The 27,767-nt window shown below is 40.5% G+C and overlaps 1 protein-coding gene across 1 annotated transcript in view; it reads right to left on the bottom strand.

The window, feature by feature from the left end:
- The window catches only part of LOC126295182 (coatomer subunit beta'), a 145,404-nt gene that overhangs the window by 107,464 nt on the left and 10,173 nt on the right, over positions 1-27,767 (bottom strand). The window contains exons 3-4 of the mRNA XM_049987488.1: positions 19,474-19,666; positions 4,703-4,851 (exon numbers count right to left, since the gene is read on the bottom strand). Of these exons, the coding sequence (XP_049843445.1) occupies positions 4,703-4,851; positions 19,474-19,666 (342 nt within the window). The remainder of the gene's footprint in view (positions 1-4,702; positions 4,852-19,473; positions 19,667-27,767) is intronic.

Below are 27,767 nucleotides of genomic sequence, written 5' to 3'. Positions count from 1 at the left end.
TCCTTTCTTCACTCCATTTTAGTTTTCTACAGCTTTCATTTACTGACCTGTCTATTTTTCTCCACCCCCCCTTCCATCTCTACCACATTGAATGCACTTAGTTTATCGATTTTATTAACTTGTGCAGTATATTTCAGCAGTAATCTCTGTCTTCCATATTCTCCTATCTTACACCTTTACACTCTCAGGTTTTCAAATCTCGTCCAGTGCAGTTCCCAACACTCTGTCTTTCCTTCTCATCCCATTTTTCTGAAGCACACTAGTTCCTTTCCCTTCACCCATTTTCCTTCCCCTTCAATCCTCCTGCCAGAAGGAGGAGCCATTGTCTCTAAAAGTTTGCACCAGTAAAACTTTTTTTATTTATTTATTTTTACATGTGTGTTCTCCTGACGAGTAGATTTTTTATCTATTCAATTGCATTATACTGGCTGTAATTATTGCGAGAATAAATTACAGCAGCGAGACCCACCATGGGACTAGTACAAACAGGTGCCAATAGATCGCAGGACAAGTGAAAGTTCACGAATGGGACTGGATCGTGATTGTGATCTTTTATTTGTGTATTAGTTGCTGCTGTTACATACGTCTTGTGCCCTAATAGATACTGCAGCACACGTTCCTCAGTTGCTGAAGCACAGCGCTACAAACAGGTTGGGTAGTGACACAAGCATGGCCGAGAACTAGAGCAGTGTGGGGAGGGGAGTAGTGAGCATCCAGCATATCACATCATACTGTCAACCACAGGAATGTAAACTGCATACTTTGGTTTTTTAGGAACATCTACCATGTTTAAACTGCAGTTTTTATGAGTCCATTCGTAGTGGGATTTGAATCGATTTAAAACTGGACACTCAAAAAGAGGAGATGGTAAAGGTACAGATAGAGGATAGCGGTGGTACTCTGGGTTGAGGTCGTTTGGAAGAGGAGACCAAGCATCGAGGCCATCGGTCTCGGCAGATTAGGAAAGGACGGGAAAGGAAGTTGGACGTGCCCTTTCAAAGGTACCGTCCCAGCATTTGCCTGGAGCGATTTAGGGAAATCACGGAAAACCTAAATCGGGACGGCCGAACACAGGATTGAACCGTCATCATCCCAAAGGCTAGTCCTGCGTGCAGTACTCTCGTGTTACAAATGTTGTCGATATTCACCGTAACGTATAACGGGAACGAAGCGGGGTGTGGCGACTGTCGACTCTACAAAGTCGATGAGAGAACAGCAGGCAGACAACACGTTTGGAAGCAAGCAACACTGTAACATTCTCATGTCAGTATAGAAGGGAAATCCGATATGTATTCTGATAAAACCAGCTGTGTTCTCAGTTGCCATGGTAAACCCAACCTCAGAAATAGCAACATATTCAAAAGAAACAGCCAAATATTTGTTTGAATGAAGTTTCACAGCTGTCCTGTTAGGATAATACCACGTATGACAGGCTAAGTGGATGAAAAAGGCAATGAAGATAAAAATTAATATAAAAAGTTCCTTTTGTTATCAAAATGTAGACTATCAATAAATGGCGAAAAGTTCAGAGTAGGTGTAATGTTAACTTTTTAGGCAGATTCTTTTCACCAATGAAACAGTCTGTAGTTCTAATTGTTCAGAATTTGTTAAAAATAAATTTTTCTAAAGAACTCTATGGAAAAGAGGGGTGGCGGGGTCATCTTATACTTGGGTAAACCCAGTATTCACAAACAGTTGTGTGAAGTCTGCTGAAAATGTGCATTTGACAGGAGTGCAGTCGGTGGCTGGGCAGAGAGGGTGAGCCCATCGGGTGGTGGTTTGGTGGAGCTTCAAAATTAGCAGTGCGTGGAAAGACTATCCATGGCTATCATACCTGAAACACTAATGTGCCATTCTTCTCATTTGTGATGATAAACACATTACGGCTTGGCACCTTGTGCTGCTGCAGGGGATGTTTTGGTCTGACACAATGTTGGGTAGTGCTGCCAAATCCACCCTATGGCCTCGAACTGGCTCCCTACGATTACTACTTGTTTCGGCCATTGAGGCAAAACTGTGAGATTGTTAAGTGTTGTGAATGAATGTTAAACAACGTAAGGATCTTTTTCTGTGCAGCACAAAGAAGTGTATAATAAATTCAGTGTGTAATATTATAAATGTTTCTGATTTCCAGAAAACTTGCAAATCTTATTTTTTTTATTATTATTCATCTTTTACATGCTGAGGGGTAAAAAAATCATGGATTTTTCCAGATTTCCAGGTTAAAAATACAGTTTATTTCAGGGTGAAAATACACTACAACTTGCATGGAAAGACCTTCTTTTTCCTTGGTGTGTGACTATATACCTCCCCTAGGAACTGTAAAACTTGAATTCTTTGAATGGTAAATGTTTTACACACCAGTGTAGAACCTCATGACACTAAACGAAATGCAACCAATTGAAAAACAACACATTTTGGAAAAATCTTCAGTGTGTAGAAACATGTATGAAAATATGCAGTGTATTAGGGAACTATCAATATGAATTCCACCAAAGACAGCAACGTTGCTTCCGAAGCACTGAAATCGAGATTTCGATGCACTTTTGTCAGTCAATCACAGCATAGTATACGTAATGCAGTCAGATAAAAACAACATCGCTGTTAAGCAACATGAACTTATAAATGGAAAAGTGAATAGTCTAAACTATTGCACAAAAATTACAGATATAAGAAAAGCTAAACTTTCACATACAATGTAAGTTGTAAAAAAACTTCAAAAATGGAGTGTTACAACTCTGCTCAGAGTCACAGTTTTGCAATGGCCACTCATTTGGGTGGACAGCTGATTGGTGGTCATTGCGCAATCTTTTCAGCAGGCACAATGTAAACATGACTGAAGTGTTACACAGTCTTTTCTCGAAGTATTTGTCTGCAGAATAGCTTTAAACAGAAATGAAATAATGATGATGATGGTAAACAGCAGAGAGAAAAAGAGAACAGAAGCTTCCGAAATATGATGTCACAGACGAATGCTGAATATTAGGTGGGTAGGTTGAGTCTTATGAATGGGGGATGGTACACTGAACTGTGAAGAAAATAGATTTCTTGAGGGAAGTCATTGTCCTGTTTATGTTATCCTTATTTTTGTTTTACCTATTTATTTGTTCATGTTTTTAAAGACACATTATTTTGAGCCTTTTCACTATTAGGTAACTTTGCCCCCTTGGAAATTTTCAAGCTACATGGTTATGAAACAGATTACAAATAGCCACTTCAAGTACATAAAAACTTTTTACACTTCTCCGCCACAGTGGAAAAATTGTAATCACATACCTTTAAATTCCACAATAAAACATGCAGAAGAGATGCAGGAGGTACCTTCCACACTTGCCCTTCCAAGCTGAAGTTTTGTTGCTCCCTTACATCGCAACTGGGGCAGGTGTGTAATGATATGGGAGGAGGAGGGTGGTGTTGACAAAGAGGTGTTGTGATACTTAAAGAACTACCATTTGACACCAAAAACATTTTCCTTACAGATTCGAAAAACCTTCACTTGCACTGGAGTGCCAGTCTCTCCACTCTAAACAGGTACAAAAGTTATTCATGAGCGGGAGGGATGGGGGCTAATACTGTTTAACACTTCAGCGACAAATCTGAACACAACTTGGATCACAGCATTGCATTCAAAGGACCACAACTGCCTATATATCATGCTGTGATGTTTCAAAATGCACAAGCCACCTATTGCGGGAAAACTGGACCACTTTTAAATGAAGTAGTACAGACACCTCTCCCTTTACAGGTGCTGGCCTCTGTTGTCAGTTTACAGAATCACTTTGATGTAAGAAGTAGCAAATCCTACAGCTGCTGCCCGGACTGACTCAGTCACTGTGTGCTTACATTCTCGTGAAATCTGGGTGTGCACTTGTCAAGTATTGCTTTTTTCTGTTTGCTATAATTTCACTACAAATACGTCACATTCTGTTAAGCGAGCAAAAGATTTTGGAAGCTCTAGAGGAAGAACTGAATGATTCCGAAGAGGAGGGAGAAATACGTGACAGGGAACAGTGTGCAGAAATTGTTCCTAGAGCAACTATCAACACCACTCCTCCCCCCCCCCCCCCCCCCCCCCCAAGCAGTCAATCAAATTTGTGAACCCAAAGTGTCTGCATATAGTGTTATTCCCTGTGAAGATGTGCAAAAAATTTTGTAAATGACTGTGTGTTGTGTAACTGAGGTGAGATGTTGGTAACAGCCCACCATTCATCTAGTCAGATGTGGAAAACCACCTAAAAAAAAAATTAAAAAAAAAAAAAAAAACACATCCAGGCATGTTAGTTCATCTGCTGGGTGGATTCAATCTGGGACCAGTGCACTTCACCCAATCCAAGACGCTGTGTGCTAACAGTGCAACAGTGCAGCTGCCCAGGCGGATTTAGCCTTTCTGTTATCGCTATTGTAAGATTCGCGATCTATCACAGAACTAAAATACAGATGAAAAATAAACCTCGGAGTTTTGTCTTTTTTAGCATGCATTGCCATTTTGAGTTATCTCAAAGATGTACCAATAACCATTTAACTAATGGAACAAATTGCCGATTTTCTGGATCCAAATTGTTCTGGCAGGCCGGTCCTCGAAGCATTAACAACACACCGAGAGCAAGGGTTTCTTCTGTCGACACAATCGTAAAGCGGCATACACTGCGATATAGAAATTGTGTAGTGTGATCGTGACCGACCTCGCCTCTCTGTGACTCACCTTGACAGTCCTGTCCAGGGAGGCACTGGCGAAGGTGTTGTTGTCCTTGGGGTTGATGACAATCTGCATCACATAGTGGGTGTGGCCCTCAAACACCTGCTGGCACGCCCACTGCCGCTCCCAGTTCCACAGCTTGATCATCATGTCATCTGAAACAAGCCCGTGTCTGCTTCTAAACTCTCCTGTTATTTACAGAAGGTATTTCAGGAAGAATACTTAACATTTAGCAGTTGTTAGTACAGACAAACAGAAATAAAATGTTTCATATAAGGTGTTTTCAGTTTCTATCGGTTACAGAGACATGATGCACACATTATATCACGGCACTCAGCTGTGGGAGTAAACAAATAAGAATGTAAAGCATTCGAGGGATGAGAAGCAGTGCAGGAGAACGAGCCCCACCTAAACCTTGCAGGACTGGCAGCCTATATTTGTGTTTTGTGGTTCTACAAAAGCAGAATTGACACGAAGCTCATACAGACTGCAGATCCCTTCAGGTATAGAGTCACATTTGAACCCTGTGATGGCGCAGGATTAGTCTCTTTACTTCAAAATAAGAAAAGGAAGCAACAAGCAAAGTGGAGTACACATAACATCCAGCAACAGCTACGGCATAATTGTTTGCTAAGGTTTGCAAAGCTCTAGATACGGTAGTTGAGGCCTGAGCTACACTGGAGTCTTGCACAACCACATACCCGAGCACCCCCACCTAAAACTGCCACATAAAAGTGTTCATATAATACAGTTGTTAGAATTCAACCTGAACAAACACTTGCAGAGAGTGTTAAGCAAAGAGAAATGATTTCAGTTCAAAGTTGATTTTCATAAATTCCACTTCCAACTACAATGCATTTTGAGTTTTCTTCTGAAGTTATCTTGGAATTCTTTCAAAAGGAAGCCAGTATTCATAGCCCTTACAATCATTCATCTCTTGTTTTTGCTTTTTCTATGCAGACTTCGCCTTTCAACAATTGCCACGTGTAGAAATCCAAAGGAATAATGCCCAGAGATGTACACGGCCAAGAAATGCAACAGTTTCTGCCATTCCATCGTCCAGGTAATGTTACTTTCAGATAAAGTGTCACCTGACAACTAGAATGTGCAAGGATTCCATCCTGCTGGAAGTACATATCCATTCCCACAGCCACAGCAATGTCTTTCAATAATGATGCACGCTCATTTACCAGAATGATCTGTGTAAAGGGGACCTGTGAGACAATGTAGCAATGCGACAGGCCCAATTGAGTGATTATCTATCATACTATACCACACATTTAAAGAGAATTTTAGACAACATTATTGGGAACAGCAATCTAACAGTAAAGTAAAATTAGTGAAAATGTCTTGAACTCACAGTCATTTACTAAAAATACTATTAGTTTCATCCTCTAGAAGTAGGCCATCTTCAGATAATGCACCATTCAGGTGACGATGACGTCACAGTGCAATTATTCGAACTATACAGGGTGATTCAAAAAGAATACCACAAGTTTAGGTATTTAAAACTCTGCAACGACAAAAGGCAGAGCTAAGCACCATCTGTCGGCGAATTAAGGGAGCTATAAAGTTTCATTTAGTTGTACATTTGTTCTCTTGAGGCGCTGTTGACCAGGCGTCAGCGTCGGTTGATGCTAAGATGGCGACCGCTCAACAGAAAGCTTTTTGTGTTATTGAGTACGGCAGAAGTGAATCGACGACAGTTGTTCAGTGTGCATTTCGGACGAAGTATGGTGTTAAACCTCCTGATAGGTGGTGTATTAAACATTGGTATAAACAGTTTACAGAGAATGGGTGTTTGTGCAAAAGGAAAAGTTCTGGACGGCCGAGAACGAGTGATGAAAATGTAGCACACATCCAGCAAGCATTTGTTCGCAGCCCAGGAAAATCGACTCTCAGAGCTAGCAGAGAGCTGCAAATTCCACAATCAACTGTATGGAGAGTCCTACGAAAAAGGTTAGTTATGAAACCTTATCGTCTGAAATTGGTTCAAGCACTGTCTGCACCTGATAAGATGGATGGCTGCCAGGCAGCCCGTGACAGAGCACTTCATCACTGGCCTCCAAGAAGCCGTGATCTTACCCCATGCAATTTTTTCTTATGGGGGTATGTTAAGGATATAGTGTTTCGACCACCTCTCCCAGCCACCATTGATGATTTGAAACGAGATATAAAAGCAGCTATCCAAATTGTTACGCCTGATAGGCTACAGAGAGTGTGGAACAAGTTGGAGTATCAGGTTGATATTGCTCGAGTGTCTGGAGGGGGCCGTTTGAACGTCTCTGAACTAGTTTTTGAGTGAAAAAAAACCTTTTTAAATACTCTTTGTAATGATGTATCACAGAAGGTTATATTATGTTTCTTTCATTAAATACACATTTTTAAAGTTGTGGTATTCTTTTTGAATCACCCTGTAGAATCACAATTGCACCACATGTGTACATGTAGTTATAAACTTTCCATCTGGTAATGTATTTCATATTCTTACTGTCACGCATATAATTTCTCCAATTCCAAACACTGTGGGGCAACTGTTCTCTCTTAAAGTTAATTAGTTCAGAAGATGTCACAATTTGAAGACATCATAAGTTCATCACTGTGCAAAAATGTGTGTCAAAAGAGCCAACAACCTAGTCAATTTTGTGGACCGACTGTTCCTGATTCAGAAAAAGTAATTGGTTGTCTTAAATTTCCATAGTTCAGGAGTTACTGATTAATTAGTATACAATGTCAAGAGACCACCTATTTTTTAGTCTGTATTGTGTCCTAAACTTTGTTTTGACAATATCGATGTACTAAATTTTCTGGACACAGTGATGTTCTTAAGATTCCTGTATTTTGGTGTAAGGGAAATATTCAAAATGGAAACTTTTATTAAATAAATTGTAAATGTCAGCTATTGGAACCCGGGGACATTTTGATGCACATGAAATCATGGTATCAAAAAGTAGTGCCTTCTGTTTTTGTAAAACTCAAGAATATAAATCATTTTTGACATGAAATAATTGGTCCTAGAAACCCAGCATGGTTATCTATACAATATTCCCTCTTTGTTGTTATTAATTATTGTATCTTTTAACTGACAAGAAAAAACACCCTTGAAATTGTGAGTTAACACCACAGGGGAAGGCTATAAATAGTCAGAATGGTGGATGTGACAGTTGGAAAGTATATTCACAGGAGCACAGATTATGTCAATTGTTCAGGTGAAATCCTACAGGAACACCGTAAACTGTATCACATAATGATAATACAAAGTTAGTGAGAACTGTGTTAATGGAAAGACAATGGCAGGTAAGCAGTTAAGTACTGAACCGTTATCATTGTACATGTATGTAACCATAATCATTATGAATGTATTCTGAAACTAGTTGTGAATGACATCTGGCATCAATACTCTTCAAGTCATGAGAAGAAGCTGACCATTAATAACAATGTCATGTGTTAGTGCTTTCAATTAACATGCATAGAATTGTATACGCCAATGCTGCACTAGTGTTGAGGTTTTACATTTTCAGTTTGTAGTGATAAAGACGGAGAAGCTCGATGTGGTGAAGAATTGAAACATTTCAACACTATGGTGTGGAACCAGTGAAGCAATTAACGAATACTCTGCATAGTGGGCAACGCACTCTGGTTACGTGCCATCTTAGAATTACACTCATGGCATCTTTTATAAACTACATCACAATTCTTTTTATTTTGAGGGATAAAATAACTCATCACAGTTGTACTTGCTGCTTCCCCCTGAGCCAGTAGCTACTCGTCCCTAATCTTCCCGAGGTACGACCTATGTTAAAATTTAGTACAATAAGACAAGTACTATGGTCAGAAACTGTGCGTGTCTCGAGGCAGCATAACCGATTCCAACACTTACGAGACTTTGTTGTTGACGCCTTCCACATGATGAAAGGAAAACATCTATCAATAACTACATTTTTGCTGTTCATGCAGTAAAACTTGTGCATAAGACACAACATTATATTTTTAACTTCTTTCCTAGAGACTCTACTCACAACACACGTATACCGATGAATTTACTTAAAAAACTGTTCCACTGTACGACACAAAGTTCAGGAGATGTATCACAAACATTGTGGGGAGATCTTTATGAACACTTAATTAGATTTAAATTTTTATATTAAAATTTTAAAGTTACAGAGAATTCACTGGAAATGATTTTTTTCCCAAGATTTTGAAACAGAGGGTACACGACTAGATTGTATTATTTACAGAAAGAGGACACAAGATACACAGCAGAACAACTTTACAGAGTACACAGTGTGTAAATGATGACTTCTTACAATGTAAGGGCAGTCGAGACAAACAATCTGACATAACAATGGAAGGCACTGAAAAATCTAGTAACTCCATGTTGTTAAATTTTACAGGAGAAGCAAAAACAGTTCCTTAAAAATAATATAAGTGACACAGAAAGTTGCTACTTATGAAACTATACAGCAGAAGCCTTGTTATTGACAGATTAGAGAAATGAAAGTCTGTCTTTGATAATGGAGTTATTGTTACTGGAATTATGAGGTTTTTACAGACAACTCAATACACCACAAGTATCTTATCAGTGGTAGGCAATGAAAACCTCAAACCCCACCTGTTTCTAGAGACAGGTGGAGTTATCAGTTTTTCACTGCCTACCACTAATAAGATACTTGTCTATTAAGTTGGGAAACAACCTAAAATTGGCCTACAAAAGCCACCTAACCTACAGAGTATGCCTGCTGCACAAAACTTCAAATACTTTCTTGTCCTGTAATGACACCGGCTTGTGAGTTAACAAGTGACGGCGACACCCATAGTTTCCGTTCAGCACACACCGTTTAACGGAATGCTCCGCAGCAACCTCTAAGTGGCCCTTGTTGACTCACTGAGATCATCAGTTAAGTTTACAGTACACACAGCTTCACTGAGGCTGGACCACGGAACAATGGAAACCCATCATCTTATCGGACAAATCACGTTAATTGTTACACCGAGCCAACAGTTGCAGGCAGATACGCCGCCGTCCGGATGAACGGCTGCTCGAAACATGCACTGAGCTACAGATGCTGGCTGACTGAGTAGTAGTATGCTAAGGAGGACACCCCACCGGGTGTCACAGGACCTCTGATAGTAACTTGAGGCACCACGACAGCTGTGGAAAATTTGAACACTATTGCAGGCCTGCGTGTGCGCACCATTCATGCTCAAAGTTACTCCGAAAAGGATGGCGCTTCCTGCAGGAGGAGACCAAAATCATGATACAGTAGTTCGAAGAGCGTGGCACTGAACTCGCGTCGATATCTCGGCCACCGAATTCCTCCGATCTGAACTCTGAGGAAACACACCTCTGACACTGTCGGACAGAAGCTCTGTACTCATAAATCACCAGTATATAACTTACAAGAATTACACGATCTTTGTGTAGTCATCTAGTGCTGCGTATCCCCAGACACCTATCACAGTCTCGCAGAACCCAAACTGCTCGGAATCACTCGAGAACTGCATTCCGCATGGGGACCGACACACTATTAAACTATCCCTCCTGTCATAATTACCCCACCTACCTAGTTTAAAAGAAAATTTCCCAGGCCATCAAATCCAATTGTACCGCTTATCCCTCCAAAAAACATCTTGGGAATACACCCCTCTTCAGTCACGACAATCCTGGTGTCGAATGTTATTCATCTGCTACTTCGACAAGGCTACATCTTCCTAAAATTGTAAATTGTGCCCTGAAATGAGGTCCATTCTGTCTGCCTAGAATAGCTTTTCATCCCCCCCCCCCCCCCCCCCAATCTCCACACTGTCCTCGTCAGACTCTAGGCTCCTGCTGCACCCGTCTCCCTACCCTACGGCACCTACCCCCGTGACCGTCTCTGCTGTAAGACTTGCCCTGTGCAGCCTCCTACCATGACCTGTACCGGCCCTGCAAAGGGAGAGCCACCTCTGGAAAAACCCGTCACGTACCAACTGTTACGTAAACACAGTTCATCCTTCATCATCAGTACGACTGTCGCCGAGTTACAGTTAGGACGAATGGGCAAAGGTAGAGGTTGTGTACTGACAATACACAATACGCTCTGCAATGTGAGAGTCATGACCTCGGTGCCCTTTTCACTAAAAGCACCGCCTAGATTCTTTCCCCAGAGAGCAGCTCTTCAGAACTCCCCAAGCAGATAGTGGCGTTACCTGTCCTCAGTTATCGCCATCCACCAGGCCTTAATTTAGTTTAATTTTCACTGTCTCCACTTTATTTCTAAGTGACTATTCCGTTCTTCATTTCCTTTGTTTTCTGTACCTTATTTTTTGACCTGTCTATTATACCCCACCCACCACTACTACCACTTTTTATATACTTAAAGCACTCCGTCTTCAGGAAACAAGTGGCCTGCCGGGACCATCCGACCGCCGTGTCATCCTCAGCGGAGGACGCGGATAGGAGGGGCGTGGGGTCAGCACACCGCTCTCCCGGCCGTTAGGATGGTATTCTTGACAGAAGCCGCTACTATTCGGTCGAGTAGCTCCTCAATTGGCATCACGAGGCTGAGTGCACCCCGAAAAATGGCAGCAGTGCACGGCGGCCCGCATGGTCACCCCCATCCGAGTGCCTACCACACCCGACAGCGCTTAACTTCGGTGATCTCACGGGAACCGGTGTAGCCACTGCGGCAAGGCCGTTGCCTTTTATACACTTAGCTTTACACTTATTAACTCTAGCACAATGTTTTGTCAGAAATCTCTGTCTTTGTTATTACTCTATCTTCCAGCCTTAAGCTCTCAGGGTTTTAAGATCTAGTCAAGTGCAGTCCCAAACAACAAGTCTTTCCTTCTCATCCCGTCTGGTAAGTCTCCCCTAATTGGGGGTTCCGGGTGACTTTTCTCAATCTCTCCATTTCCTAAACCTTGGCACTCATTTTCCTTCATCATTCTTTCTCCTTTCACCCCTTCTCCCACAAGGAGCTACTGGCTCTGAAAGCTAGCTTTTTACTTTATTTATCCAACTATATCACACTATTAAGCAAGTTAGCCTTATTGCTTAGGTTCACCATTGTAAGCTCAACTATGTCCTACCCATGTATTCTCCAAGTTTTTAATAAAGGGCAGAGAGAACACTGTCATAATACGCTCACTCATTCATTCACTCACTTGTCCCCTTCCACAGAGCTTGTCAAGGAGGAGACCCTTTACAGACATGCAACAAGTCAATATAAAGACTATTTCAAAACAAATATACATACTCGTATTTCGAACATATATGTTTATTAAACTGTAAGACCTACAACTACGAAACTTGGTACTTGATGAATCTCTCAAGTTTAGATCACAAATGTTCAATATGTCCTCTACCAGCGACATGAACAATATTGCACTGATACTCTAATTCCTCCAACAACTCGGGTAACCGTGTCCATCGTCACTGATGATGTGGCACTACAGATCCGTTTCTTCAACTCTTCTAGGTTCTGTGGTAGTGTTGGGACATAAACATTGTCCTTGATGAATCCACAGGAGGAAAAAAAATCACAGGTCATCAAATTCAGAGACCGTCTCAGAAGTGCTAAGTCACTGGCTGTTTGACAACCGATCCAACAGTTCTGTAGAGTTTCACCAACAGCTCTGTAGAGTTTCACTTAAGATATTCACGCACTTGCCAACTTCAGTGAGGGGCGTGCCCCATCTAGTTGAAAAATGAAGCCGTCGTCATTCAGCCTCAGAAAAAACCAGTTTTGCAGCATAACAAGATACTGCTGAGTTATTTCAGCAAAGAAGAATTTCTAGTTTTCGCAACCGACGGTTGCTTCTTCAGGAAAGAGGGAAGGAGAGGGAAAGACGAAAGGATGTGGGTTTTAAGGGAGAGGGTAAGGAGTCATTCCAATACCAGGAGCGGTAAGTCTTTCCGCTCCCGGGATTGGAATGACTCCTTACCCTCTCCCTTAAAACCCACATCCTTTCGTCTTTCCCTCTCCTTCCCTCTTTCCTGAAGAAGCAACCATCGGTTGCGAAAGCTAGAAATTCCGTGTGTGTGTTTTATTTATTGTGCCTGTCTACCGGCGCTTTCCCGCTTGGTAAGTCTTGGAATCTTTGTTTTTAATAAGTTTGGATGTAGCTGTATTGCATTGATGTACTGGTGGATATTGTGTGGTATGACTCCTGTAGTTGATAGTATAATTGGTATAATGTCAACTTTATCCTGATGCCACATATCCTTGCTTCCTCAGCCAGTTGGATGTATTTTTCAATTTTTTCTCCTGTTTTCTTTTGTATATTTGTTGTACTGGGTATGGATATTTCGATTAGTTGTGTTAATTTCTTCTTTTTATTGGTGAGTATGATGTCAGGCTTGTTATGTGGTGTTGTTTTATCTGTTATAATGGTTCTGTTCCAGTATAATTTGTATTCATCATTCTCCAGTACACTTTGTGGTGCATACTTGTATGTGGGAACGTGTTTTATTAGTTTATGCTGTATGGCAAGTTGTTGATGTATTTTTTTGCTACATTGTCATGTCTTCTGAGGTATTCTGTATTTGCTAGTATTGTACTTCCGCTTGTGATGTGATCTACTGTTTCTGTACTTGTGTATGTAAGTTTGGATGTAGCTGTATTGCATTGATGTACTGGTGGATATTGTGTGGTATGACTCCTGTAGTTGATAGTATAATTGGTATAATGTCAACTTTATCCTGATGCCACATATCCTTGACTTCCTCAGCCAGTTATTATTATTATTATTATTATTATTATTATTATTATTATCGCAGAGAGCGGGCTTCAGTTTATAAGTTTTATCATTATCATTGACTGTTGGTGTCAAGCAACCAAAACTGTTAATCAAAGGGTTTCGGTGAATGAGTGGGGAATGCAAATGAAACTGTGCACGGAGTTATGTTAAATAAAGCAGAGGAGACAAGACAGTTTGGTCGTATCTGTTATTATTCCATATACTGTAACATTTCTTCCCATTGTACGAAGCCTTTATAGACTATCGTTATGACAATTTGTTTTGAAGAGATCTCGTTCCAAGTTAGGTTTTGCGAACCTGGTCAAGAGGGGACAGTTCGTAGATCCTAACTACTGCTGCTATTCTGGAATCAGGTGCAACCATGACCGTTGCGTGTTGTCAATGGCTTAAGGACATCATATCTCATGCTCTAAGATCGACGTGCCTTTCCTCTTGGTATAAAGGTGTCTCACGGTACCAACAACAACGCCGACGACGAATGAAGAAACGGTAGAGGTGGTTGTTGTGGTCTTCATTCCTGAGACTGGTTTGATGCAGCTCTCCATGCTACTCAATCCTATGCAAGCTTCTTCATCTCCCAGTAACTACTGCAACCTACATCCTTCTGAATCTGCTTACTGTATTCATCTCTTGGTCTCCCTCTATGATTTTTACCCTCCACACTGCACTCCAATACTAAATTGGTGATCCCTTGATGCCTCAGAACATGTCCTACCAACCAATCCCTTCTTCTAGTCAAGATGTGCCACAAACTTCTCTTCACCCCAATCCTACTCAATACTTCCTTATTAGTTATGTGATCTACCCATCTAATCTTCAGCATTCTTCTGTAGCACCACATTTCAAAAGCTTCTATTCTCCTCTTGTCCAAACTATTTATTGTCCATGTTTCACTTCTATACATGGCTACACTCCATACAAATACTTTCAGAAACGACTTCCTGACACTTAGATCTATACTCAATGTCAACAAATTTCTCTTCTTCAGAAACGCTTTCTTTGCCATTGCCAGTCTACATTTTATATCCTCTCTACTTCGACCATCATCAGTTATTTTGCTCTCCAAATAGCAAAACTCCTTTACTACTATAAGCGTCTCACTTCCTAATCAAATTCCCTCAGCATCACCCGACTGCTCTTCCAAGTCCTTTGCTGTCTCTGACAGAATTACAATGTCATCGGCAAACCTCAAAGTTTTTATTTCTTCTCCATGGATTTTAATACCTACTCCAAACTTCTCTTTTGTTTCCTTTACTGCTTGCTCAGTATACAGATTGAATAACATCGGGGAGAGGCTACAACCCTGTCTCACTCCCTTCCGAAACAGTGCTTCCCTTTCATGCCCCTCGACCCTTAGAACTGCCATCTGGTTTCTGTACAAATTGTAAATAGCATTTTGTAGGTTTGCTTTTCTTTAATCCAGCTTCTAAAATAAGTCGTAGGGTCAGTATTGCCTCACGTGTTCCAATACTTCTACGGAATCCAAACTGATCTTCCCTGAGGTCAGCTTCTACCACTTTTTCCATTTGTCTGTAAAGAATTTGTGTTAGTATTTTGCAGCTGTGGCTTATTAAACTGATTGTTCGGTAATTTTCACATCTGTCAGCACCTGCTTTCTTTCGGATTGGAATTATTATATTCTTCTTGAAGTCTGAGGGTATTTCACCTGTCTCATACATCTTGCTCACCAGATGGTAGAGCTTTGTTAGGCCTGGCTATCCCAAGGCCATCAGTAGTTCTAATGGAATGTTGTCTACTCCGGGGGCCTTGTTTCGACTCAGGTCTTTCAGTGCTCTGTCAAACTCTTCAGAGCACTATCTTATCTCCCATTTCATCTTCATCTACATCCTCTTCCCATTTCTATAATATTGTCCTCAAGTACATTGCACTTATATAGAACATCTATCTACTCCTTCCACCTTTCTGCTTTTCCTTCTTTGCTTAGAACTGGGATTCCATCTGAGCTCTTGATATTCATACAAGTGGCTCTCTTTTCTCCAAAGGTCTCTTTAATTTTTCTGTAGGCAGTATCTATCTTACCCCAAGTGAGATAAGCCTCTATATCCTTACATTTGTCCTCTAGCCATCCCTGCTTCGCCATATTGCATTTCCTGTCAATCTCGTTTTTGAGACGTTTGTATTCCTTTTTGATTGCTTCTTTTACTGCATTTTGATATCTTCTCCTTTCATCAATTAAATCCAATATTTCTACTGTTACCCAAGGATTTCTACTAGCCCTCGTATTTTTACCTACTTGATCCTCTGCTGCCTTCACTACTTCATCCCTCAGAGCTACCCATTTTTCTTCTACTGTATTTCTTCCCTCCATTCCTGTCATTTGTTCCCTTATGCTCTCCGTGAAACTCTGTACAACCTCTGGTTCTTTCAGTTTATCCAGGGCCCATCTCCTTAAATTCCCACATTTTTGCAGTTTCTTCAGTTTTTATTTACAGTTCATAACCAATAAATCGTGGTCAGAGTCCACATCTGCCCCTGGAATTGTCTTACAATTTAAAACCTGGTTTCTAAATCTCTGTCTTACCATTATGTAATCTGTCAGATACCTTCTAGTATCTCCAGGATTCTTCCATTTATACAACCTTATTTTATGATTCTTGAACCAAGTGTTAGCTAAGATTAAGTTATGCTCTGTGCAAAATTCTACCAGGCGGTTTTCATTTCATTTCTTGCAAATTATTGACAGGAATTATTTATGTCAGGCTGGAAAGACTAAGTCAACTACTAGCCAAATCAGTTTGACTTCCGCAGAAATGTAGGACACAATTCTGACTATGTCTTACGTTGATGACAAACTGAAGAAAGGCAAATGTACATTTGTAGTTTCAATCCCGACTATGAATGGATTCAGGTAAACTGCAGTTCAAACGTGGTGGATGTTCCTAAAAAGCCAAAGTTCACAGAATGGATCCCCATGTTTGCCGACGTGACATAATCTGCTGCCTGCTCACTACAGCCAAGCTGGTATCCGTGTCTCCCTCCGACCCTTCCGTAGTGCTGTGTTTGAGCAACACAGATTCCAACGTCTTATAGTATATAACACCAGCCACTAATCCACAAATGAAAGCTCACCAATTCAATTTAGTCCGATTCTCAATCTCTCGCTCATCCTGTGATCTACTTACGTCTATTGGTAATATGGCCTCGACAGTTCTTGCCTCTGTAATTTATTCTCTACATCTACAAGGTTACTCTGCAGTTCACACTTAAGTGTCTGGCAGAGGGTTCATTGAACCATTTTCGTACTACTTCTCCACTGTTCAACTCTCAGATGGCGCGTGGGAAAATGAAACACCTAAATCTTTCTGTTCGAGCTCTGATTTCTCTATTTTATTATTTATGATCATTTTTCCGTACATAGGTTAATGTCAACAAAATATTTTCGCATTCAGAAGAGAAAGTTGGTGACTGAAATTTCGTAACTAGATCTTGCCACAAAGAAAACCGCCTTTGTTTCAGTAACTGCCACCCCAACTCGCATATCATACCAGTGGCACTCTCACCCCTATTGCGTGATAACACAAAACTAGCTGCCTTCTTTGCACTTTTTTGATGTCCTCCATCGATCCTACCTGGTAAGGGATCCCGTACCGCGCAGCAATATTCCAGCAGAGGACGGACAAGTGTAATGTAGGCTGCCTCTTTGCATCTTCTAAGTGTTCTGCCAACAAAGCGCAGCCTTTTTTTTGCCACCCCACAATGTTATCTACGTAGTCTTTCCAATTTAAGTTGCTCATAATTGTAATTCCTAGGTATTTAGGAGAATTGACAGCCCTTAGATTTGTGCGATTTATTGTATACCCAAAATTTACCGGATTTCTTTTAGTACCCACGTAGATGACCTCTCACTTTTCTTTGTATAGTGCCAATTGCCACAGACATTCTCTATAGATCATTTTGTAATTGGAATTGATCGTCTGATGATTTTACTAGACGGGAAATTACAGTGTCATCTGCAAACAATCTAAGGGGGCTGCACAGATTATCACCTAGATCATTTATGCAAATCAGGAACAGCAGAGGGTCTATGACACTACCTTGCAGAATGCCAGATATCACTTCTGTTCTACCCGATGATTTACCATCTATCACTATGAACTGTGACCCCTTTTGATAGGAAATTGATGTGACCTGTGCTACTTTCCAGTCTTTAGGAACAGACCTTTTGTCAAGTGAGTGTTTGTATATGATTGCTAAGAAAGGCACTACTGCATCTCCATGCTCTGAAAGGAACCTGATTGGTATACCATCTGGACTGTAAGACTTGCCTTTCTTACGTGATTCGAGTTGTTTCATAACACCTAAGATATCTACTTTTATGGCACTCATGCAAACAGCTCCTCTGGTTTCGAATTCTGGAATATTTACTTTGTCTTCTTTCGTGAAGGACTTACGGAAAACTGTATTTATTAACTCCACTTTAGTGGCACCATCGTTGGTAACATTTCCATCGCTATCGCACAGTGACGGTATTGACTGTTTTTTTGCCACTGGTGTACTTTACATGCAACCAGAATCTCTTTGGGTTTTCTACCATATTTTGAGACAATATTTCATTGAGGAAACTATTAAAAGCACCTCGCATTGACGTCAGCACTAAATTTCGATCTTCCGTGAAACTTAGCCAGTCTTGGAGATTTTGCGTTCTTCTGAATTTGGCATGCTTTTTTCATTGCTTCTGCAACAGTGTTCTGACTTGTTTTGTGTACCATGATGGATCAGTCCCGTCTCTTATTAACTTACGTGGTATGAATCTATCTATTGCTGTCGATACTGTATCTTTGAACACAACAATTACAGTCAATTTAACATGATTTAGTTCATTTGTAAGACATTTTATTCAGGATTTATTTTCCTTCTTGTTTCACCTTATCACCACCATCATCATGCTCTAAACCTGCTTAAAGGCTGGTAATGTTTTTACCCGGTACTCTAACATGTGAGCAGTGACCGAATTTCTCATTACAACCCACTTAGTAAACCATTAAATTCTCTCATATCCAAATAAAATATTGATCTGTTTCAGAATTAAGTAATGTTTTTTGAAGGACAATACTTCCACTTTTGAATGTTACCTTAACTTAAAAAGCAGCATTAATGTTTGTTCAAGTATCCATATCCTTAAGAGAACTTTTATTCCAAACCTATTCAAGAACAACAAGAGTCTAAGATGACAGAAATTGGTGCTTTTTTCCTTCCTGTGTTTCACAAAATTGCCAATTTTAAGGAGAGAAATTGACTGTTGTAGTGACTAGTTCATAGTTTCTCGCATATCGCTCACACTAGCACCACACTAGTCAAACGTCACACAATTGTTCGAGCAACATCGATACTATTTCGAGCACTTCGGCGTACGGAAATTCCTGAGCCTGCCGGAATGAGAGCGTCTCTTGTCTGGCCCTACCCTTCTGAATTCTTCAAAATAAATATCCAAAGGTTCATCTGTAAATAAAAGATGACTCTTATATCCTCTATTACACAACACAAAAATGTTTGCCTCAGTGGTAACAGTTTAATCTGCAAATATAAGACGACCCTGTATTTTTCAAATGATGAACTCAGAAAAAACCTCGTCTTATAATTGGGTAAATACGGCACTATTCTGAAATGTCAAGTTGACACTCACATCCAGAGTTACAACATTATTGTTCATGTTCTCATACAATCTACTGTTTGCCCAAGAAGGTGGTTGTATTATGTGTGAAAAATACATTGCACACATCTTTATGAGAAGTGTCATCTCATTTATTTGCAAATATGGTTCCTGTGCTAAATTCTCGACTTCCAGCAGATACTGCGAAATTTGGAGAAGAAATCCACAAATTGATACATCCTCAGTGAATAAAAAGCAGGCATAATAATATTTACAACTCCTGCCCGAGACAAAATCTAAACTTAAATAATAACCAATGAGAAAAGTACAAAGGTCACTAGTGCTCAATAAACCAGCGTAATGTGAGACTTTACTAGATTGAGTCTAAAATTATTTTCTCCTGTGAACACTGAGCGTCACTCACCACTGCTGGTCAGGACGTACGGCTGTGTGGGGTGCACGGCGATGCAGCGCAGGTAATCGGTATGCGCCTCAAATGCGTGTGCTCGCTCCAGCGTGTTGTAGTTGAACACGCGTACCTGCATGTCGTCCGAACCCGTCACCACCCAGTTCTTGCGGGGCACGAACTTTGCGGCGCGCACGGGCAGGTCGCAAACCTGTAGGCGGCAGTCGACACGGCACAAGTACATTATTTATTTAGTGCTTAGCATGTGGCAAGTACACAGACAGAAGAGAGAGAATTATCAAACTGATGGTCACACATAATTAAAAAGAGCAGTGAGTCTCCAGCATAGTTTGGAAATCCACATTGTTCAGTCACTCGACACCATTCGGTGTCACACGGTTGAAATCACTTTTCCATAATAAACAGCTAACCTTCATAAAATATGAGCAAGGGGGGAAATATTAATCAACCTGAAGAGACATCACACTACGAGCATATGACACCATCTCCAGTTTTGCTAACAATCTTAATCTGATGAGGAAGACAGTCCACAAGTTCAGCTACGTCATACCCAACTGAAGCCGTTCATTCATACAATCGCTTAGATCTGTGGCTACTAACTGACAATATTCTTGCCGTGTCTGCAGTCAGATTGTGTAAGAAACAAAATTGGGTGTATCAAAAAAGACTTTAGGATGTGAAAACTCATACTGCCTGATGGTGTAACTTTATAGCAAAATAAATTAATTTCTTTAGCTAAATAGATTCAATGTGATTTCCGTCGGTTATATGACACATTCTAGCTACGAGCTCTGCTACAGAAGTGCTAGTACGGATGGAACGAGACAGGATCTTTGCGAATCCCCAAAAGAAAAAGTCAAGAGGTGTCAGGTCTAGTAAACGTGGGGACCATGCAATTAACACACCTCTGCCAATCCACTTGCTCAGAAAGCAGACTTTTAGGAAATCCTGGATGTCGAAGAGGTAGTGTGCCTAGGCCAAGTAGGCCTACTGGGCCAATGTTTTAGCCCAGTCGACGAAGACTACCGTGGCTTCTAAGTGAAAATGTTTTCAAGTACAAATTTAACTACATTACATAGCCTACAGTAACTTCTGCACTGCTAGCGACAGAAGAATAGCACATTATTAAAAATACTGTTTTAATGGTGTAAAATTAATGTTTGTTTTTGAATCAAGTTGACGAGAAACAAATATAAATTGTGTGTAGCACGTCTAAGAGCAGTAGGACCATATTAAGGGATAAACTGTCTTCCAGAGGCATACCAAGGTGTAGTGGGGGACATGTGAGGTAAAAGTGCAAGGGAAGGTAAGTCGCTGCGTTGTACCCGTGCAGTTCTCTCCTCCATAGGAGCAGCACGCAGGTGGTTCCGCACTACCTGCCCCACTACATCACATGAGGCAGCCAAATCACACCTTACAAATCAAAGGTGCACAGACATGACCTGGAGATATTTATTTCCTCACAAACTGCATTAACATTATACTGCATGCGGATATGATTTGCCAATAAAACTTGCCTAACAAACATACAACAAAATAAAAACTACTTACGTGCTTGGGGTAACCCTTCTTTATTTTTCAACATGGTCTCCCTTTAGACTTACACACTTCGTCCAATGTTGTTCTAATTTGTTGATCCCTTCTGATTAACAGGAACTGTCCAAGTCTACAAAGTAGCTATTAGTTGCTGAAATCACCTCCACGTTTGAATAAAATCAATATCCTGCCAGTCATTTCTCCAGATTGGGGAACAAATAGTAGTCCGAGGGAGCCAAGTCAGGAGAATAGGGGGGATGTGAAACGAGTTGCAATCATACTTCCAATTATTTTGCGACCACAACTGCTGAGGTGTGTGCTGGTGCATTGTCGTGATGGAAAAGGACTTTTTTGCGGTCCAATCGCCGGCGTTTTCCTCGCAGCTCGGTTTTCAAACGGTCCAATAACTATGAATAACATTCACCTGTTATAGTTTTACCCTTTTCCGATATTCAATGAGCATTATCCCATGCGAATCCCAAAAGACAGTCGCCATAACCTTTCCAGCCGAAGGACTGGTCTTCGCCTTTTTTGGTGCAGATTCTCCGTTGGTAACCCATTGTTTAGACTGTTCTTTGGTCTCAGGAGTATAGTAATGTATCTGTGTTTCATCCACAGTGACGAAACAATGCTTAAAGTCCTACAGTTTTTTCTGAACAGCTGTAAAGCGACCTTGCAACACTTCACACAATTCCATTTTTGGTCAAGCGTTGAGTAATCGTGGAACCCATCTTGCAGATAGCTTTCTCGTGTCCGAATGTTTATGCAAAATATTATGTAACCATTCATTCGAGACTCCCACAGCATTAGCAATCTCACGCACCTCAACTCTCCTAACATCTATCACCCTATCATGGATTTTATCAATGATTTCTGGAATCGTAACCTCCACAGGGCGTCCAGAACATTCAGCATCATTTGTGCCCATATGGCCACTTCGAAAATTTTGAAACCATTAATAAATTGTTCTAAACAAACGTGCAGAGTCACCATGATGTTTATCAACCTTCTCTTTAGTCTCCTGAAGTGTTTTGCCTTTCATAAAGTAATGTTTAATCACCACACGAAATACTTCTTCGTCCATTTTTTTGACAGTGACTCGACTTCCTTGATTCAAAAAAGCCCCAAACACAAAGAAATAGACCAATATGGCTGAAACTTGGTGTGTGTTATTTCCGAAGATGCTACTAACTAAACATGACCTCGATATGCGCAACCTATCGGATTGTCCACGGACTTTTCAAATGCCCCTCGTATATGGATGGACTAGATGAATTTCTGTGCACTATTCAACACTGCTAGAGGGGAAATAGATCCTTACTCATCCTGCATGGAAGATGTAACTTTCTTCCAGGAAAGGCAACTTTCCCCATAACAAGCACTGCTCGGTTTTCAGTTTAAAGACAGGCTATATCTCCCAAGCATTTCCTGTTCAGCTCTCATGTGGGTACACAAAATAATTTCACTGAGCTACTGTGTACATAGTAGACTTTTTCAGTTCATGAAGTGAGTATTTATTTGAAGTTCTTAAACGAACTTCTATGTAAAAAAGGTCAACAACTGGAGCCGTCAACTGTATACCACACTGACAAGTCTGACACAAATGTAAAACACTGTCTATTCAACAATTTTGATTTCGTTGTCTCCACCATCAATGGCTGGAATACTTTTTGCAGATTAAAGGAATTAAATGCATCACCCCAGACTCATCACTCCCAACATCTAAAGAGAGCCAGTGGTGAAGGGTAGGTTTTCATTCAAATGGGCAAAATCTCACTTTTTATAGCATTTTTGGAAACACACAAATATCAAGAATGTTGAGATGAAAAAGTTTATTAATCCATGCATTACATAAGTTTCAACAGCCCATTGTTCAAAGCAGTGTCACAGCCATTGTGGGATGCTCTTAGCCAGACACGCCGACTCATACAGAAAACTAGTTGTGCCTTGCAACACGTTCACAAAATGATTTATATTGCAGCATGCATGCAAATATTTGCCGAAAAAGCTCAAGTGCAACATGTGCAGGCTGCTGAAAATAGCACATCCAGCTCAGCCAGATTGGCTTTTCTTGCCACGAAGAACAAGGGAATTGCTCTCTAGGAACAACTGAAGGTCAAAGAAAGGTTGATATACCGTCCTGGAATTGCAGACAGAACATAAGCAACAAAAACACTTTTTTGTCAAAGCGTAATCTCTGGACTCCCATATTGGATGAGCCATTTCGAACTATGAAAATCTAGTTTCAGATTTGTGTTCAGAGAGACAAAAATTATATAATGACATGTAGTTTTTAAGCAGACTGGACTAGTAAGACATATAAAAGTTTTCCCTAAACAGGTTTTTCTCGACAATCAATTTTTCAGAACTGCGTGCCGCACAATATTTGTTGTTGTCGTCGTCGTCTTCAGTCCTGAGATTGGTTTGATGCAGCTCTCCATGCTATTCTATCCTGTGCAAGCTTCTTCATCTCCCAGTAACTACTGCAACCTACATCCTTCTGAATCTGCTTACTGTATTCATCTCTTGGTGTCCCTCTACGATTTTTACCGTCCACGCTGCCCTCCAATACTAAATTGGTGATCCCTTGATGCCTCAGAACATGTCCTACCAACCGATCCCTTCTTCTAGTCAAGTTCTGCCACAAACTCCTCTTCTCCCCAATCCTAATCAATACCTCCTCATTAGTTATGTGATCTACCCAACTAATCTTCAGCATTCTTCTGTAGCACCACATTTCAAAAGCTTCTATTCTCCTCTTGTCCAAACTATTTATTGTCCATGTTTCACTTCCATACATGGCTACACTCCATACAAATACTTTCAGAAACGACTTCCTGACACTTAGATCTATACTCAATGTCAACAAATTTCTCTTCTTCAGAAACGCTTTCTTTGCCATTGCCAGTCTACATTTTATATCCTCTCTACTTCGACCATCATCAGTTATTTTGCTCTCCAAATAGCAAAACTCCTTTACTACCATAAGCATCTCACTTCCTAATCTAATTCCCTCAGCATCACCCGACTGCTCTTCCAAGTCCTTTGCTGTCTCTGGCAGAATTACAATGTCATCGGCGAACCGGAAAGTTTTTCTCTCTTCTCCACGGATTTTAATACCTACTCCGAATTTTTCTTTTGTTTCCTTTACTGCTTGTTCAATATACGGATTGAATAACATCGGGGAGAGGCTGCAACCCTGTCTCACTCCCTTCCCAACCACTGCTTCCCTTTCGTGTCCCTCGATTCTAATAACTGCCATCTGGTTTCTGTACAAATTGTAAATAGCCTTTCGCGCCCTGTATTTTACCCCTGCCACCTTCAGAATTTGAAAGAGTGTATTCCAGACAACATTGTCAAAAGCTTTCTCCAAGTCTACAAACGCTACAAATGTAGGTTTGCTTTTCCTTAATCTAGCTTCTAAAATAAGTCGTAGGGTCAGTATTGCCTCACATGTTCCAACATTTCTACGGAATCCAAACTGATCTTATCCAAGGTCGGCTTCTACTAGTTTTTCCATTCGTCTGTAAAGAATTCGTGTTAGTATTTTGCAGCCGTGACTTATTAAACTGATAGTTCGGTAATTTTCACATCTGTCAACACCTGCTTTCTTTGGGATTGGAATTATTACATTCTTCTTGAAGTCTGAGGGTATTTCTCCTGTCTCGTACATCTTGCTCACCAGATGGTAGAGTTTTGTCAGGACTGGCTCTCCCAAGGCTGTCAGTAGTTCTAATGGAATGTTGTCTACTCCGGGGGCCTTGTTTCGACTCAGGTCTTTCAGTGCTCTGTCAAACTCTTCACGCAGTATCTTATCTCCCATTTCATCTTCATCGACATCCTCTTCCATTTCCATAATATTGTCCTCAAGTACATCGCCCTTGTATAGACCCTCTATATACTCCTTCCACCTTCCTGCTTTCCCTTCTTTGCTTGGAACTGGGTTTCCATCTGAGCTCTTGATATTCATACAAGTGGCTCTCTTTTATCCAAAGGTCTTTTCAATTTTCCTGTAGGCAGTATCTATCTTGTCCCTAGTGAGATAAGCCTCTACATCCTTACTTTTGTCCTCTAGCCATCCCTGCTTAGCCATTTTGCACTTCCTGTTGATCTCATTTTTGAGACGTTTGTATTCTTTTTTGCCTGCTTCATTTACTGCATTTTTATTTTCTCCTTTCATCAATGAAGTTCAATATTTCCTTCTGTTACCCAAGGATTTCTAGCAGCCCTCGTATTTTTACCTACTTGATCCTCTGCTGCCTTCACTACTTCATCCCTCAGAGCTACCCATTTTTCTTCTACTGTATTTCTTCCCTCCATTCCTGTCATTTGTTCCCTTATGCTCTCCGTGAAACTCTGTACAACCTCTGGTTCTTTCAGTTTATCCAGGGCCCATCTCCTTAAATTCCCACCTTTTTGCAGTTTCTTCAGTTTTAATCTACAGTTCATAACAAACAGATTGTGGTCAGAGTCCACATCTGCCCCTGGAAATGTCTTACAATTTAAAACCTGGTTCCTGAATCTCTGTCTTACCATTACATAATCTATCTGATACCTTATACCTAATTATTTATTTACAGAGTTTACACCCCCATTGGAGCACTAAAATCAAACATAATACAATGGAGTCTGCAATGATTAAGTTTAGGTCTTAGCAGTTAGGAATTTCTTCGTTTCCCTAAATTTCCTATAACCTATAATATATGAAATCTGTCAATCTTAATTTTTTTTAAAGCCATTAAAATTGAAAAAAAGAAATCAAACTCAAAGTTCATGTTGGAATTATATCATTAAATTTAAGATTTTTTCATTATGATTAGGCATAAGCTTCCATAAATTTAATGTAGTATTGAGTGACATTATCCATTTTTGATTTCAGATGACTTGTGATGGGCTACACTGCATGCAGTCTGCGTACTTCAAACTCGCAGGCCCTTGATCAAACCATAATTATGCGTGCCATAATCCCCAAAAGAATCCTTTGTATGTCTTCTCATTGTCTCAAAAACATTTCCAAACTTTGCCTATTTTTTGCTCATTTGAATGAGAACATGGCCTTAAACTGGTTACATCTGCAACAGGAATAGATCGCCTCGGTGTCATCAAACTTCAAATATTTCATCACCATCCAAACAACACATTAAATCACATTACTGCTCTACAATTGAACATGTCTGTCCTGTTCCATCAGTTATATATTGACACCCGCTTTGCAAGATGCACTGTGGATACGTAACAATGGCCCCACTCTGTGCAAACTCTCTCTATAACTGCCAGGAATTCCTTAATGGAAAAGATTTATGCAGCTGACCAGTAACACAATAGTGAGGGAAGTACAGTTCCTTGTCATTCATTAATTCACCTCGATATGACTACAACACAATCATACCACTTTACTATGTGCTGTCAGTATCATACAGCTGCACAATGCTACTTTTGCTAAACCAATCCCTTTCCTACCAACACCACGTAAGTTGCTGACATCACACTTACAAATTAAACATTTCTCAGCCATTCCTTACAGAAATGTATTTTACATAAAATGTCACATAACTACTGCAATTAAGTACTCGTAATGAACTGAAAAAAGCTCCATTATTTGAACATGAACTCTGTGAAGTTATATTGTCTGCTAATACAAGAGAACTGGACAGAAAATGCTGGGGAGATACAGTCAGCCTGTAAACTGAAAACCGAGCAGTACTCGTAGTGGGCAAAATTGCCATACAGGATGGCAAAGCCCAATTTTTCCTCTAACAATATAGAACAATGTGTGGAGATCAATATAGATCATCTCCATATGTGTTCCTCTATTCCGTTCATGAAGTATATCGCCTGATGCTTGGTAAGATTAATTTCAATCTTCCAGCTATCACAAGACTGGGTGATTTCATCTACAAGTTCTTGTAGTTTCCTGCTTACAAACAGTAGGCTGTGGCAGCTCCTGTAGGTCACTGTACCGTAAGTGTAGGTGTGATTGCTCAGCCAACTTGCCTCAGAGTGTCGCCTGTGTAAACAGATTATAGAACAGGATCCAAAATTGAACCCTGTGGGACTTCGACCACAATCAGTCCTGTCTGGCTGAATCTTATTCTGTTTCTTACGAAGAAATAGCACTCTGCAAGAAAGGAATTATCTTTATTACATGTTCTGAGCACCCTGTTTCATCTAGTTTTTGTATTAGACCAGATTCGGTCAAATGTCTTCTCTTTAACTAGGAAAACTGCTCCTCTTCCTTCTCTATTTGTTTTAGCCAGACAGATGTATTCTCCCAAGTACAGGGATTGTTGGGCAGTGGAGTGCTCAACACAGAATCCATACTGCTCAGTCATAAGGATGTTGTTTTCAGCAAGGAATTGCCAGAGGGGTGCTAGGACAATCAGTTCGAGGATTTTACAGTGGGCAGTTAGTAGGGAAATAAGTCTGTAACTCTCTGGAAGGTGCACGTTTTTGTTAGGTTTCGCGAGGGCAATCATCTTCACAGTTTCCCACGCTGAGGGAAGTACTGATTCCTACCGTAAAAGCTGTCCCTTTTTTACACTGTGGGGAGTGCACACCTGATGCCCCCTACCGCACTGTTTCCCAAAAATGGAAGCTGGCAGAAACGATAAATCGCTACGGGGTACCAATGTCAATATATTCTGCCGAGTCGACAACCATTTTTATTATTGTCAGATAAACCAGGATTTCACATTTTACTTAAAGGATATCCATTGTCACTATAATATTATCTGCCGGTCTGATTTATACTGATT

Source organism: Schistocerca gregaria, chromosome 11 (assembly GCF_023897955.1).
Source record: "Schistocerca gregaria isolate iqSchGreg1 chromosome 11, iqSchGreg1.2, whole genome shotgun sequence".
Taxonomy (NCBI): domain Eukaryota; kingdom Metazoa; phylum Arthropoda; class Insecta; order Orthoptera; family Acrididae; genus Schistocerca; species Schistocerca gregaria.
This window is presented reverse-complemented; position numbering and strand designations above follow the sequence as displayed.